Raw genomic sequence first — 15,137 nt, 5'->3', positions numbered from 1 at the left:
TCATACTATGTACTTTGAATATGGTTTTGCAATATATAATCTACATTTGACCATTCATGGTATATAGCTGTTTGCTGAACTTTCACTACTTTCACAGCTATTATTCAGGCAAAATCTATCAATGACCTATCTGGTTGTGACACCCAGTAACCCCACTGTTTAGTTGTTTCAAGCAACTGAACAGCTCTGTGCAGTGTACCATTCTCGGTAGGGCGGTGGGCATGTGGAACCCCAACAATCATTCTTAAACTGTTATCAGCTAAAATAACTATTCTCTTACTTTTATGACCCATTTTATTTCTTAGGTTGGCCATATGCATATAAAGATGTGTAGTAGTGCTATTGTGTATTTTTTTTCATAGCTTTTTATGACATCTTTTGCAGTTATGGCATGTTCAGCAGAACATACAGGTATGTCCTTTGCCAGACTGCCTCCCTGGGCCCATTCAGACATTTGGTGGGCCCATTACCTCTGACCATGTAAAGTGGCAACCCCCAAATTTTAGCTGAAATAATAGGTCTGTGTCTAGTGTGCGGCCCATGACATCAACCTGCAGTACCAGAGAAGCACCTGCATGTGGGCTCCCCTCACATTGTAGCCCACCTCACAATGTGCATCTCTACATTGTTGTTCCCCTCACATCGTGCCCCACCCCCAAATTTTTAACCTCCTCAACGTCTGGCAATACAAAGTTTTCAAAATATTTTAAAGGTATTAACAATACTACATTAAGGACATGTGTGAATTGGACCACACAATTAAAGCTGTAGAAACAAAGCCTAAAAGGCAGTGATGGCGAATGTTTTGGAGACAGAGTGCCCAAACTACAACCAAAATCCACTTATTTACCGTGAAGTGCCAACAAGGCATTTTATACAGTAACTTATTGCTACCTGTTCTTCAACATCTTTCAATTGTATCGCCCCCCCCCCCTGAGGCAAGCAATACAGTTGAAAGACGGAGGGCAAATTCAGTTTCTCTCCAGGGTCTCTTTGTACAGGAAGAATGGTTGGTCCAGCAGGATGTCCTCCAAAGATATTGCAGTTCTGTCAACACCTTCTCACTTTTCCCGCAGTTCCTAACAGCCAATGAAATGTCACTTTAAAATAGCGCTGAGAGCAGAATCTCTTAAGTTGCCTGGGACTTGGTGGATTTGGTCGTATTTGGTGAACTCTGTCCTGGGGTGATGGTCTGAGAGCCCACAGAAATGGCTCAGAGTGCCACCCGTGCCATAGGTTCGCCACCACTGCTATAAGGAAATGTCACAGCTACATTGTTATGCCAATTCCACTGCATTTGGAATTTGTATTAAATGGGAAGTGCAATCAGATAAAAATAGTTCTAGATCAAAACTGTTCTAATAGCTCATGGCAACCAAACAGAGCTCAGATTTCATTTTATAAGCTGCTGTTGAAAAAAAAAATTGACAGATCTCCCCGAAGAAGTAAAAGTGAAAGGTTCTGTATTAGACTGTACATTTATGTAAGGGAGTTGGCAACAGGGTGTGATTTGTAAGCATTTGCTTACTATTATGTTTACATATAGATTATGTAATAATACTATTATGTTAATATGATTACATGTAATGTTGAGAAATGTGTTGTGTGTTTAATTTTCATGACACCCCCTTAAATAGTAGCTCATGAGTGTATGTGTTTAGCCCCTCTGTATGTGTTGCACAGTGCTTAGTATAATGAAACACTTGAAACTAATATAATTATCTTTATTTATATAGCACCATCATATTCTGTAGCACTTTATAAATCCAGAGGTTTTGGCCTAAGCAGCAATCGTGAACCATGTTTGAGAACTCTGGAGAAAGGAGTGACTAAAGACTAATGGCTTAGGCTGGGTTCACCCCAAGTTTTATGTACATGCTCAGCATATATGAAAGCTTCCAATGTATACACTGTGCGTATACATTGACATATAAAGGGAGGCGGAGGCATAGTTGTTGCCTCCATCTGATCACGATACGTCAGATCCATCGATAAAGGCAGGACGGAAAGACGCAGCAAGATATGTCTTTCCATCCTGCTCCCTCTTGCTGAGGAGTGTATGCACTCATGGGAGGCAATAGAAGGTCAAGGGGATTGGATGCAGCATATTGCATCTCTGCCCCAGGCTTCGCCGAGCTCTCAGCATGCCTCTAAGCAGGAGGGGGGACCCGACTGTCCTAATATGGACAGTGACATCACTGGGGAAGCACCCCATACATCGGCAGCAGCCAATCGCCGGCTGCTACAGATGTACACTCATCCCCCCCACATTCAGCATATAGTGGGATACCTCTGTGCCATACCTTGTAAGGACACATCGGAATCCCCCCTGACATGTCCTTACAAAGTACGGTCAAAAACGTGATGTGAACACAGCCTTATACACACAACAAAAACTTACACAGATGCACTAAATGTTAACTTTTCCATTCTGTTAAAAGGCAGAGCATGGCGTAGTCCGAACTGTTTTCAGTGACCTGCGTGTGCAATAGGAGTGAATAGGTCAGTTAAAAAATCTTACATCACTCAGATGGCATTCAAGTACCATCCACAAAAAGTGGATGGTTGCTAGGATACAGTCTTAAAATCCTTGAAGTCTTGAATTAGTGAACACCACTCTAAGGTGTGAAGTTCAATTGCAATTTTGTAATGATTTTTACAAAATTGTGAGATGTGATTCCCTCTTTCATAATAAACAGAAGAATGCCAATTTTGTGTTTCTCACCCTTTTCTTTCCAGAGTGAGCCACTTGTCAGAAATCTTCCTCAGCGACAATGAAGTGGGTGAAGACTATTAACTTATCATGTCTTTGCTCTAAAGCTGAGTCAATTATAAGCTGCCCTCACTTCCCATGATGCTTTGTGTTTTTTTATGAAGTAACTCCAGTGAGAAGTAGCTCACAAGTAACTTGGCAAATCCAGCAGCAGCTTAGCACAGAGAATACAACTAAATCCGTCTTTCTCCTTTTCAGTCAGATCTTCCATGCTTCTCTCGGCCACAACTCATCTCTGTGGTCTGTACAGAACAGACATAATTATCCATCATCATAGTTTATCCATCTTACATCTTTATGCCCCCTACAGAATATTAATGCCATGTTAGTTCACTGCTGCTTAATACGATCAGTGCATCTTCTGCCCTCTTGTTACTTTAGTGCCCAACTACATTTTAAGCTAAAATGCCACTTGTGCGATTATTACTACCCTCTCTATAGCCCCCTTATGTCCCCACTAATAATGCCCCCTCTCATTTTGCCCCTCTAATGATGCCCCTGCTGATTATGTCCTTGCCCCCTCTCATTTTGTCCCCGCACATTATGCCCCCCTAATTATTCCCCCACTCATTTTGCCCCCTCTCATTATAGCCACACTCAATTTCGCCCCATCTTTTTATTGCCGTGCTCATTTTTTACCCCTCTAATTATGTTCCTCATTTTGTCCCCTTTCATTATGTCCCTGCTTATTTTGTCTACTTCCATTTTGCCCCCTCTCATTATGGCCCCTCTCATTTTGCTCTCTCTGAGAGCAGGTACTGGGGGAGGGTGTAGAGTGTATGATGAAGCTTGAGGTGCAGAGATAAGCAGACTTCTGCATCCACAGATCTGCACAAACACAGCTCTACTGTTAGCTACATAGAGAGGGGTTGTCCACTTTTATATTTTAAAGGGGTTATCCAGGTTTTAAAAATTACTGAGGGCAGTGCTGGGGCGGGCAATTTAAACTTAATAAACATGTACTCACCTCGTCCGGCGCTGCCGATGTCCCGCGCCGCGGCCGGTCTTCTGTGCGCCGGTTTCATTACAAGGGTGCACAGGGAGCTTACGGCCGGCCGGAAGCTCCCATCCGACACCATTTCCCAGCGCTTACAACGCTGGGAGATAGGGACGGATGGGAGGACCCGGCCACATCGCGGAGCGGAAGCTCTCTGTGCGCGGCTTCCGTGCCCCTGTAAACAAACAGGGGCACGGATCGAAGGGACCACGGCGCCGGACGTCGGCGGCGCCGGAGGAGGTAAGTGGATGTTTATTATTTTTAAATAGCCCTCCCCAGCCTGGCCCTCACTAGTTTTTAAAACCCGGATAACCCCTTTAATATAGTATATATTATTAAAATATTTTATTATATATTTACTAATGAAAAGTTGTACAATTTTCCAACATACAAGTTATTCGATTTACTTTCTGTATCAATTCCTCTTAATCCTTCTAGATCTCTGCTTGTTGTGCCTCTATAGAAAGCTTCAATATTTAATTCCAGTGGACAGAAATCTGTCCATGGTCATGTGATCTGCATGTGTGCATGGTCTTGTGATGTCTCACAGGTGCACGGCTTATTTTAACCCACAGCTCTGATGACTCTCTGTGATACTAACGTGTTGTGCACCTGTGTGACATCATATGACCAGGGAGCGGTTTATAGCCACACAAGGTAAACAATGAAGCTTCCTTTAGAATGACAGCAAGCAGAGATCTAGGAAACTGTAAGGAATTGATACAGAAAGTATTTGGGAAAATTGTTTAACTTTTCATTGCACAAACAGTATCAATTATTTGCTGAAAGTCTAACTGTTGAAGAGTTCTGCAACCAGTTGACAATGCAAACTGTGACATTAGAGTGGAGTATTCTGCCACAATTTTTATTAAACCTTTTTATTAAACCTTTATCTTTCTATAAAATAGTAATATCAATCAGGATAATATAATATGAGTGGGTAAAACATTTGATTAATGTTATTGGTAATGAAACTGATGAACATTAGAAGCTACAAATAACTTGGGCAGCAAATCTGGTTTATGTCCCAGTTCATTTTTATATTTAGGCGCCATCTAGTGGGGTATGTGACAAAATGTTAATAGCTGTTTTTTTTGTTTAAAGAAAACATACCACTTTAAAATTGTAAGCATCAAATACCGTGCACCAGCTCAGGATGCGTGCGTATGAATAGGAACGGTGACGTCATCCGCGCACGGTTGCGTGCATGGTGCGCCGAAGCTGCTTTGAATATAAAGATTAAAAAAGTGTTTAAAAGCATTACAGCGCATTATGGAAATAACGGAGATATGTTCCGGCACCAGCTCACCCTGAGCTGCTGCACGGTATTTGATGCTTAGAAGTCCAATTTTAAAGTGGTAGGTTTCCTTTAAAATGGTCTCAAAATAGCCAGTGAGTTTTACATTATAACAACATATCTTTATTTATATAATATTATTCATATTCTGTAGCACTTTAAACATTTTTTCTTTTGTACATTGACTGTGAGAGAAAAATTGCAGCCTGTCAAATTTTTACTGACATGCGGACCACAGACCTAGAAATCAATGGATCCACAAAAGAAAAAAAAACAGATGGCACACAGATAATATTCAAATGAGGTCCATTTTCTCTCAAATGTTACTGAGCAGGGCACAAAATACAATAGTAAAACATCCATTTTTCGTGGACATATACGTCTGTCTGAATGAGCCTTAAAGGGGTTTTCCCACAAAGGAAAGGAAATTGATCTTGTTACAGATACCCATGATGCAGGTGTGAACTGAGCCAACATTTCACTTAGATTTACACTGATTTACACAGCAGGTTTTGAGTCTGCAGCATATCAGTTATCGCTGTGCATTCTTCTTGCAGATTTCACACTAATTTATGGAGTTGTCCCTCAAAAGCCTGATAATTCCTTTACTTATATAGTGCACACAGATTGCACAGAGCTTGCCAAATCGGTCCCTGTTCCCAATGGGACTCACAATCTAATCAACCAACCAGTATGTTTTGGAGTGTGGGAGGAAACCGGAGGACCCGGAGGAAACCCACGCAAACACGGAGAGAACATACAAACTCTTTGCAGAAGTTGAACCTGAGACTTGAACCCAGGTCCTCAGCGCTGCAAGGCTGTAATGCTAACCACTAACCCACCATGCCTCATAACATCCTAAAAATTGAGAGTACGCATAAATATCATTCCAATATAAAGCAGACATTCCTGAAGTTTCCGAACTTGAACCAAATTTTCATTTCTTTTCAGAACAAAACACAAAACTGAAATTTTACAACTAACATGATATATATTTTGTCTCGAGAAAACAATCTCAAAATCACCTGGGAGTGTTAAAGCATTCTGAAGCTACAACCACATATCGTTCCACATGTTAGATTCTAAAAATGGAGTCTGGTCACTAAGCTGAAAACAAGCGTCGGTGATAAGGTTTATAGAGATATTCTTTATTAGAAATGTTGCTCTTACTGGAAATTATATTGTCTCATACAATACAGCAAACACGGGTCTATGCATGCATAAAATGGTATGTTTTTGCCTTCTTCTAACCTTGTTAAACCATTCAATGCTATTTTTTCAGGTGGGAAATGGCAAAGAGAAGGAAACTGGTATGCACATTGAAGGCGCCCTCATTGCCCGGGAGAAGGTTGGAGTTCAAGATTTTGTGCTGCTGGATTCTCACACTAGTGAAACTGCTTTTATGGACAATCTACGTAAACGGTTCCAGGAGAATCTTATCTATGTAATGTTTATTTTATTCTTATAGGTGATGATTCTTGTATCATGCCACATAATATAGCTTTGTGAGTACTGAATAAGAAGGCATATTTCAAATCAGCAAACTTATTTCAGACTTTCTCCCTTAACTTAAAGGAGACCTGTATTTTACAGTGTCTCTGTAACTAATTCTGTCACCACTACCTGGTAGATCAGATCACCAGGATTCCATTCCTTTATCTAGTTATTTCATACATGCAACATTCTAAAAATCGTATTTCCTTTGTTATGTAAATGAGCCTGGGCACATGAAGAGAGAAAGTGACCCATGTTACCCCTCCCCTCTTGTCCCCCTGCTCTTGTCTGTGTGTAATGTATAGTAACACTACTATTACTACTATGCTCACATCATTATACAGGCTGTCAGTCATGTGTATAGGAGTATCTCATATACACACAGCCTGCAGGGGGCATGGCAGACAGCACCAGTAAGCACATAGAGGAGGTGGCACCAGGAGTGTACAGTCTGTATCATTATACAGACTGTCAGTCATGTGTACAGGTGTACCTCATACACACACAGGCTGCAGTGGGCATGGGCGCCAGCACCAGGAAGCACATAGAGGAGCCAGCACCAGGAGTGTCACATCATTATACAGACTGTCAGTCATGTGTATAGGAGTATCTCATACACACACAGGCTGCAGGTGGCATGGCAGACAGCACCAGAAAGCGCATAGAGGAGCCAGCACCAGGAGTGTCACATCATTATACAGGGTGTCAGTCATGGGTATAGGAGTATCTCATACACACACAGGCTGCAGTGGGCGTGGCCGCCAGCACCAGGAAGCACATAGAGAAGTTCGCACCAGGAGTGTCATCATTATACAGACTGTCAGTCATGTGTATAGGAGTATCTCATACACACACAGGCTGCAGGGGGCATGGCAGACAGCACCAGAAAGCACAAGAGGAGCCAGCACCGGGAGTGTCACATCATTATACAGGCTGTCAGTCATGTGTATAGGAGTACCTCATATACACAACAGCTTGCAGGGGGCATTGCCGCCAGTACCAGGAGACACATAGAGGAGCCAGCACCAGGAGTGTCACATCATTATAAAGGCTGTCAGTCATGTGTCAAGCACATTTGCCAGACCGTTTCTCTCTAAACACTGAAATTCTTTCTATTTATAATATTTTAATGCCAACAAAAATACTGCAATAACAATACTCCTATTATGTTGGAACAGTTTTCATTTAAAGTAAACATGTCACTGGTCATGTGATTTTTAGCTGGTGATAGGTTCCAATAGTCTATGTTGGTTCCAATAGTCTATGTTGGTTCCAATAGTCTATGATGGCTAACCTTTTAGAGACCGAGTGCCCAAACTACAACAATGACCCGCTTATTTATCGCAAAGTGCCAACATAGAAATTTAATTTGTGATTTATACTCCCTTCTCTGTCACAGTTTTCATTGATACCAGCTCCCTGAGGCACCAATAAAGCAGAAAATAGTCCCAGGTAGAGCTTTCACTTTAAAATATCTCTGTGCACAGCAAGTCCTGGGCTGTCTGGGACGGCAGGAAGATACCTGGAGTCATCTCTGGTGATAGCCTGGGTGCCCACAGAAAGGTCTCTGAGTGCCACCTCTGGCACCAGTGCCATAGGTTAGCCATCACTGGTCTATGTTATGCTAATTTTAGCATGTTGCCTGTTGACATTCTGAATCATTTTAAGAAATTTTATTTCACGTTACCTTGCTCCCTGCCTCCCTGCCAGCAGAGTGTAGTGAGTTCCAGGGTATGGTGAGGGGATAGCTACATCAGCCTGTTTGGTTGTGTCATTCACCTCATACATTCTTTCTCTCCTCCTCTCTCTGTGGTGGTGAGCTGTGGGGTGAGGGTTGGAGGCAGCTGAATGAGTGAGGAGGAGAGAGAGACTGCATTGGGGAGACTGAGATACAGGCTGTTGCAGCTGCCCCCCCCCCCCCCCCAATGGGGCTCACCACCTGTTGCTGGAAGGGAGCCAGGTAATGTGAAATAAAGTTTTATAAAAACTTCTGAAATGAATCAAAATGCAGACAAAGACATTTTAAAATTAGCATAGCATAGGCTATTGAAACCTGTCGCTTTAAACAGTGTTTTACTGTTACTTTATGATCTTGTTATTTTTTAAAACCACATAGTTATCTGTTTTCTTTTTTCTGCAAGCCAATTTACCAAAGTTTCCATTTACCAAAAATTGTTAATGCTGGGGGTGGACTGTAAATTGTTAATGCTGGGGGGACTTTAAATGGTTAATGCTGGGGGGGGGGCTGTAAATGGTTAATGATGGGGGGACTGTAAATGGTTAATGCTGGGGGGGGCTGTATATAGTTATAGGAGGCTGTATATAGTCATTACTGGGATCTGTATATAGTGATTGCTAGGGGAGCTGTATATAGTGATTGCTAGGGGAGCTGTATATAATGATTGCTGGGGGAGGTGTATATAGTGGTTGCTGGGGGAGCTGTAAATAGTGATTACTGGGGGAGCTGTATACAGTGATTGCTGGGAACTGTATATAGTGATTGCTAAGGGAGCTGTATATAGTGAAGGCTAGGGTAGCTGTATACAGTGATTGCTGGGGAGCTGTATATAGTGATTGCTGGGGGGCTGTATAAAGTGATTGCTGGGGGAGTTGTATACAGTGATTTCTGGGGGAGATGTGTACAGTGATTTCTGGGGGAGCTGTGTACAGTGATTTCTGGGGGAGCTGTATACAGTGATTGCTGGGGAGCTGTATATAGTGATTGCTGGGGGAGCTGTATACAGTGATTGCTGGGGGCTGTATATAGTGATTACTGGGGACTGTATAAAGTGATTGCTGGGAGAGCTGTATACAGTGATTTCTGGGGGAGATGTATACAGTGATTGCTGGGGGAGCTGTATACAGTGATTGCTGGGGAGCTGTATATAGTGATTGCTGGGGAGCTGTATATAGTGATTGCTGGGGGAGCTGTATACAGTGATTGCTGGGGGCTGTATATAGTGATTACTGGGGACTGTATTTAGTGATTGCTGGGGGGAGCTGTATATAGTGATTACTGAGGGGCTGTATATAGTGATTACTGGGGAGCTGTGTATAGTGATTACTGGGGCTGTATGCAGTGAATACTGGGAGCTGTATATAGTTATCAGTGGGGGGGGGGGAGGCGATATATATAGCGATTGCTGTACCCTGTCTGGACTACATTCAATGGGGGCCCCCACCATATTTTGCGCCCAGGGGCCCCCACCAACCTTAATCCGGCCCTGATGCCGTACAACAGTGGAGAGGAATATTGTAGTGTCCTATTGCCAGATAATCAGATAATAAAGGTTTTATCTCTTCTTGTAATCCTGTCTGAGATAATAATGAGGTGACTTCTCAAACGTGACCATAATTGTAACTATAGGTATTTTTTAACTACTGATATTGACAGAGAAATAAATCATAATCAATCACATACTCTCTTTAAATCAGAATCCTGACAAGGGAATATTTTGAGTTATTTTACACATTTTATTCCTTTTATTGTTATATTATCATTCCCTGAATATATTATGTTACATATTTTACCTAGTATATATACTCAAGTATAAGCCAAATTGTTCAGCACAAAAAATGTGCTGAAAAAAGCCTAACTCGGTGTCACAGGTGCTCACGCAACCCATATTTCGGGTCGCGGGCTGCACTTGATTCCAGACCTCGTGCTGTGTGCGTGCATACCGAACTCCTAGGGTGCGGCGTGCCGGGCTTTGGGAAATTTAAATTTCCCAGAATTGTATATTAATCTGCCTCTCCCTGCACACCATGTGTTCCCCTGTTCCTGCCTTTCTGTTCCCGTGCTCCCATGTGTTCCAGTCCGTTTCTGTGTTCCCGTTTCCATCTGCCTGGACCTCCCGTTGCTGACCCCGGATTTGGACTTAACCTTGCATCTCTGCCACCTGCCCTGACCTCCCGTTGCTGACCCTGAATTTGGACTTGACCTTGCATCTTTGCCGCCTGCCCTGACCCTGTGCCTGAACCTGACCACAAGACTGTCTCCTCCAAAGGTACCACGACCTCCGCTACCACTGTGGGCTAGTTGCACCTGTGGAACGACCTGCTGGTACCCTGCCCCAGCAAGACCATCCCGCTTTGCGTCGGGCTCTGGTGAAGACCAGGTGCCACTTTGATTCCGGTCCAAGGTCTCGGCATTACCACCTCCCACGGTGGTCCAGAGGGTCCACTTATACTGAATCCTGACACTTGGCTTATACTCAGGTCTATAAAAAAATTAACTCTGTACTCACCTTTCTGATGCCCCCTGCAGGTCCACTTCTTGCTTCTGCTCCTCTGGCTCCATCTTCAGGTCCATGCACACTGCCGGCACCAAAATTATTATGTCATCTGCTTGCTGACATAAGCAGAGACCCCGGTGGCGGACACAGAATGACATCAGCAAGTGGTTGATGTCATAGTTTGTGTACTGGCAGTGCACTGGGACCCAAAGAAAGAGCCGGAGGAGAATTAATTTTCTTATAGGCTTGGCATACTCGAGGCAGGGGCTGCTGGCAATATACTGGGTGCAGGGGGCTGCTGGAAATATATTGGGGACAGAAGGCTGCTGGCTATATACTGGGGGCAGGGGTAAGCTGGCTATATACTGGGGACAGGGGCTGCTGGCTATATACTAAGGGCAGGGGCTCCTGGCAATATACCAGATGGGTATGGGCTGGCTAGCTATATACTAGAGGGCATTGGTTTGCTATACACTAGCAGGCCAGGTGCTGGCTATGGACTGGCTAGCTATATACTAGCTGGGGGCTGTGACAAATGCATTTGCCACCCTATGCTTATACTCAAGTCAATAGGTTTTCCCATTTTTTGTGTTAAAATGAGGTACCTCGGCTTAAACTCAGGTCAGCTTATGCCCGGGTATATAGGGGTATATTATTTTACCTATATTACCTATATAATATATTATATTACCTAGTACAATGTTATTATTACCTGTACTAATCGCTTCCTTTACAATTTGACAAATAGATTTCAGTATTAAAAAAATTGCGGTATGAAAAAATGATCTGCTTACCTGCACTCTAAGCAAGATTTTATAATCAAAAAGTGTTGCCGTTTTAATGCAGTAATGGGTATGTTTAATTGGGAAAAACCTCCTGTTATACTGTTCCCTAACATGCTTTTTTTTCTGTCCATGATGGGGCTGCCATTTTGCCTGTGCTCTAGTAACAGCATTTAGTCATATGCTTAACAGCAGCCTTGTGGCCATAGGCAGCAATACTCATTGAGGTCTATGGAGAGTTTTCTTGGCATGCACTGTACAGATAGTAGATGCAAAAAACTATTACATCATATTTAATCAGATATGGAGCCAATGATGGTGTTTTCTGTAGTGGTGTTACATACTCTTGTAATATACCGTATATACTCGAGTATAAGCCGACCCGAGTATAAGCCGAAACCCCTAATTTCAACACAAAAAAACTGGGAAAACCTATTGACTCGAGTATAAGCCGAGGGTAAGAAATGCATTGGTTACAGCCTCCCAGTATATAGTCTGCCAGCCCCTGTAGCATACAGCCTGCCCAGCCCCTGTAGTAGAAAAAAAAATAACCCTGTACTCATCTTTCCGACGTCCCCCAAAGGTCCTCTTCTGTCTCAGACGGTCTCAGACAGAAGAGGACCTATGATGTCAGATGATGTCAGAAAGGTGAGTTTTGACTTTATTTTTTTAGTTGACTCGAGTATAAGCCGACTTAGGGTTTATGAGCACAAATTTTGTGTTGAAAAACTAGGCTTATACTCGAGTATATAAGGTATGTGTTATATGTCTTGTTTGTGCTACACTGAACCCCCCTACAGAATTAGCCAGTTTATTATTAGTTTATTATTATTGTAACAGTCCGTAAAGCCAGATCAGAGTGGTAGGGTGGCCCCTCAGGTTTATTAGCATAATTTTAAAGGTTGTTTTAAGAATGAAGGAGGCCATGAATAATAAATATAAGAAGATTGTCACACACACAGTACCTGCATCTAAAACAAAAAAGAAAAATCATTAGAAATTCTTAAAAGCATAAGTTTACTAAAAAAATTTGGTCCATGATTCGCATACATGAAAATAACAGGACAGGCTCCAACATTTTTTCATTGTAACATAGATCCATTGAAAGAAACAAACATGTGAAACAACAGTAAAAGTAAAGGGATGTTTGAATATGCTCTTAGGGATAAAGCAATGTAAGCCAAATGTATCTAAAATCGCTTTAGCTTCATAAACTTAGGATACACTTGACCATAGAAGTCTGGATCAAGGCATATGAAAATATCTGTTATAGTTATATATGGTGACCCCTTGTAATTGTAACCTTTTCTTAGCTACGACTACAATGTGCAGGAAAGTAACAATCCTTTCTTCAATGTTTTTTCTGCAGACATATATCGGGACATTGCTGGTGTCTGTGAACCCATATCAGGAGCTTGACCTATATACTCCACAGCAGATGAACATGTACCAAGGTGTAAATTTCATTGAGCTGCCACCGCACATGTAAGACTGTGCTTATTATATATACACATACTCTCAAGCGCTTTATTAGGTCTCTGTACATTGTGCCAACACTGATGAATATCACTTTCTCCATTATCTGCATATGATTTACCCCCTTTACACCATACACACTTCTTACCCAAGGAGGCATGAAGGGGCATAAATGGGGTAAGACCAGTTTCCGCAAGCGAACTTTCACAAGTCAAAGTTTGCAGGCTGTAGACTATTTCTACACCAGGTGATGTGTTTTGTGCTCTGATTTTGCTGCGGATAATAATTATTTAAGTGTATGGGATATGGATAAATCCCATAAGCTTCACTACTACTATATTACGCAGTGTATTTTGTGCAGTCAACATGCAATATGCTATGTATTTTCCTTCCCTTAGAGTAAATGCTTGGAGCTTCTTTTGTGTATTCATTGAATATCATGACACCCTAATACAATTGAATGCATAGCCCTTGGTATTTGTCTTTTTCAGATATGCAGTTGCAGATAATGCTTATAGAGTGATGTGTACAGAGCGGAACAATCACTTCATCCTGATATCTGGAGAAAGTGGATCTGGAAAAACAGAGACATCAAAGAAAATCCTTCAGTACTTGGCTATGGCATGTCCAATCACAGAGAAGCTTCATACAATCAGAGACAGACTTCTGCTTTCAAATCCTGTTCTGGAGGTACCAAGTTTTCTTTTACCTGGTATAGATAAAAGGCCAGCTGGGAGCCCCCTGGACAAGGGGTGGGGGCTGCTGCTTTTTCTCCCGATGGCATGTTGGTTTGGTGAACTGTGGGTGATGGTGAAGAAGGTGCTATTGATTGTAAGAGCACCGCACAGGACTGCTCCTCTGAGGTTCTACACGGAACCTCTCTGGGACACAGGTCATGCGATGATGACATAATCATCATTACTATGGAAATGATTCCTTGGAAAGACCACAAAATGTGGGCTCTTCCACCCCAGTAATGTCAGACTTTATTGTAGCTGTCTGGTTGTAGAAAATAGGCAGACCCCACAATGTTAGTTTTTATTTTAATTGAACAAAAACAATTGCCTTTTTCTATACACAGCAATGATACAATAAAATAGCAGCAGCCTGATACTTCTGAGGCAGGAGAGCCCACAGTTTTTATGCTTTCCCAGCCCAATAATGCCAGCCCCAGTGCTGCATCTAAAAATTATTGTGTTTTGTACAGTAGTAGGTGAACTTAGGAAAGAAATCCAACTCCCATATAACATTCAAATTAAATTTTTAGGCACATGTGATATATTGTTTAAATGTAAAGATTCATTATTTAGCAGGCAATGCTGAAAAGTTGACAGTTCGGCCTGGCACATTCTTTATTAAAACACCAGTGCGACTCTAAAGTGAAGAAGTAAAGCAGAATGCCACCGTTGTAATACTAGTACAACTGTACTGTGGTAAGATGTCACTATCCTATCACAGTACAGATCTACTACTGCACCATTTTGCTTAACTTCTGGACTTTATAGCTGCACTGGTGTTTTGATAAACATCAACTTTTTAGCATTGCCTGCTAAATAAAGAATCTTCATGTTTCAATAAATCATCTAACATGTAACTTTAATTGTACTTTAAGTAACAAAAAAACATGCAGGCCATAATATATTACTGTGTCTGCACCACTTTTACAATATAAAAAAGTATCTTTGGAGCTTGCGCATGTTTTTAGTGCATAATCGTGTTTGGGCAATTTAGTGTTGTGATTGCATTTTGTCCGGCACAAAACTGTTCACCTAAAGCAGTGTTGTTAGTGTGTTTTCCTACTTTGCACCACATTTATTACTGTGATTCAAGATAATTGTGTAGGAACAGCATGAATCAAAGTACATCAAGAAAAAAAGGCGAAACTGTGTTACCTCCTGATTAATCAAAAGCGTAAGCCACTATTGAATTATCTGGCACAAGCTCTACACTGCACAAAGGCAGTTTGCATCAGTTTTCATATATTTCATTCAAATAAAAACTACCCCAACATCCTGGTTAATCATTTTAATTTTGAAAATATCCTGATGATCGATGTTGTCCGCTGTAGCCCACCACAAACATG

The 15,137-nt window shown here is 41.9% G+C and overlaps 1 protein-coding gene across 1 annotated transcript in view; it reads left to right on the top strand.

The window, feature by feature from the left end:
• The window catches only part of MYO1H (myosin IH), a 91,722-nt gene that overhangs the window by 33,252 nt on the left and 43,333 nt on the right, over positions 1–15,137 (top strand). The window contains exons 2-4 of the mRNA XM_072147433.1: positions 6,350–6,511; positions 12,948–13,063; positions 13,546–13,744. Of these exons, the coding sequence (XP_072003534.1) occupies positions 6,380–6,511; positions 12,948–13,063; positions 13,546–13,744 (447 nt within the window). The 5' untranslated portion in view covers positions 6,350–6,379. The remainder of the gene's footprint in view (positions 1–6,349; positions 6,512–12,947; positions 13,064–13,545; positions 13,745–15,137) is intronic.

This window comes from Engystomops pustulosus, chromosome 1 (assembly GCF_040894005.1).
Source record: "Engystomops pustulosus chromosome 1, aEngPut4.maternal, whole genome shotgun sequence".
Lineage (NCBI taxonomy): Eukaryota > Metazoa > Chordata > Amphibia > Anura > Leptodactylidae > Engystomops > Engystomops pustulosus.
The sequence above is the reverse complement of the archived record's forward strand: the minus strand, read 5'-3'. Positions and strand labels throughout refer to the sequence as shown.